Source organism: Haliaeetus leucocephalus, unplaced genomic scaffold, assembly GCF_000737465.1.
Source record: "Haliaeetus leucocephalus isolate CR32 unplaced genomic scaffold, Haliaeetus_leucocephalus-4.0 Scaffold245, whole genome shotgun sequence".
NCBI lineage: Eukaryota > Metazoa > Chordata > Aves > Accipitriformes > Accipitridae > Haliaeetus > Haliaeetus leucocephalus.
The window spans coordinates 301954-302441 of record NW_010972681.1 but is presented as its reverse complement, the minus strand read 5'-3'; the positions used below and the strand labels follow the sequence as shown (position 1 = coordinate 302441).

The window sequence follows — 488 nt, the reverse complement described above, 5'->3', positions numbered from 1 at the left end:
GGGGGGGGGGCCCCCCCTCCCTGCTCCGCCGCCCACCCCGGGACCCTCCGTGCCACCCCACAGGCTGGGGGTCCCTCCCAGGGGGAGGTGGGAGAGGGCAGGGGTCCCCCCGGGGAGCACCCGCTCACAAGAGGACGGCGCTCTCGAAGCAGATGTCGGTGAGGGTCCGGTCCACCAGCACCATGGGGGTGTCGTGGATCTCCGCCCCGAGCTGCAGCAGGCAGAAGACGGCGCAGCGGTGCAGTTCTGGGGGGCGGCGGGGGGGTGTCAGGGCAGTGGTGGGGGTCAGGGCGGCGATGCTGCCCCCCCACACCCCCCACTCACCTCCCTTGTTCCTGAAGTACTCCGTGTCCTTCCACATCAGCGGGATGCGCAGGTCTGGGGTGGGAGGTGGGTGGGGAAGATGGGTGGTGAGGGGGGCTGAGCCCCCCCGGGACGGCCCCATGGGGACACTCGAGGGCCCCTCGGTGGCCGCCTGCACCCAGGAC

The 488-nt window shown here is 73.2% G+C and overlaps 1 protein-coding gene across 1 annotated transcript in view; it reads right to left on the bottom strand.

Annotated features, from left to right (window-relative positions):
- Window positions 1-488, bottom strand: part of RTKN (rhotekin) — a 4502-nt gene that overhangs the window by 2332 nt on the left and 1682 nt on the right. Inside the window, exons 2-3 of the mRNA XM_010568482.1 lie at window positions 325-475; window positions 137-246 (exon numbers count right to left, since the gene is read on the bottom strand). Of these exons, the coding sequence (XP_010566784.1) occupies window positions 137-246; window positions 325-475 (261 nt within the window). The remainder of the gene's footprint in view (window positions 1-136; window positions 247-324; window positions 476-488) is intronic.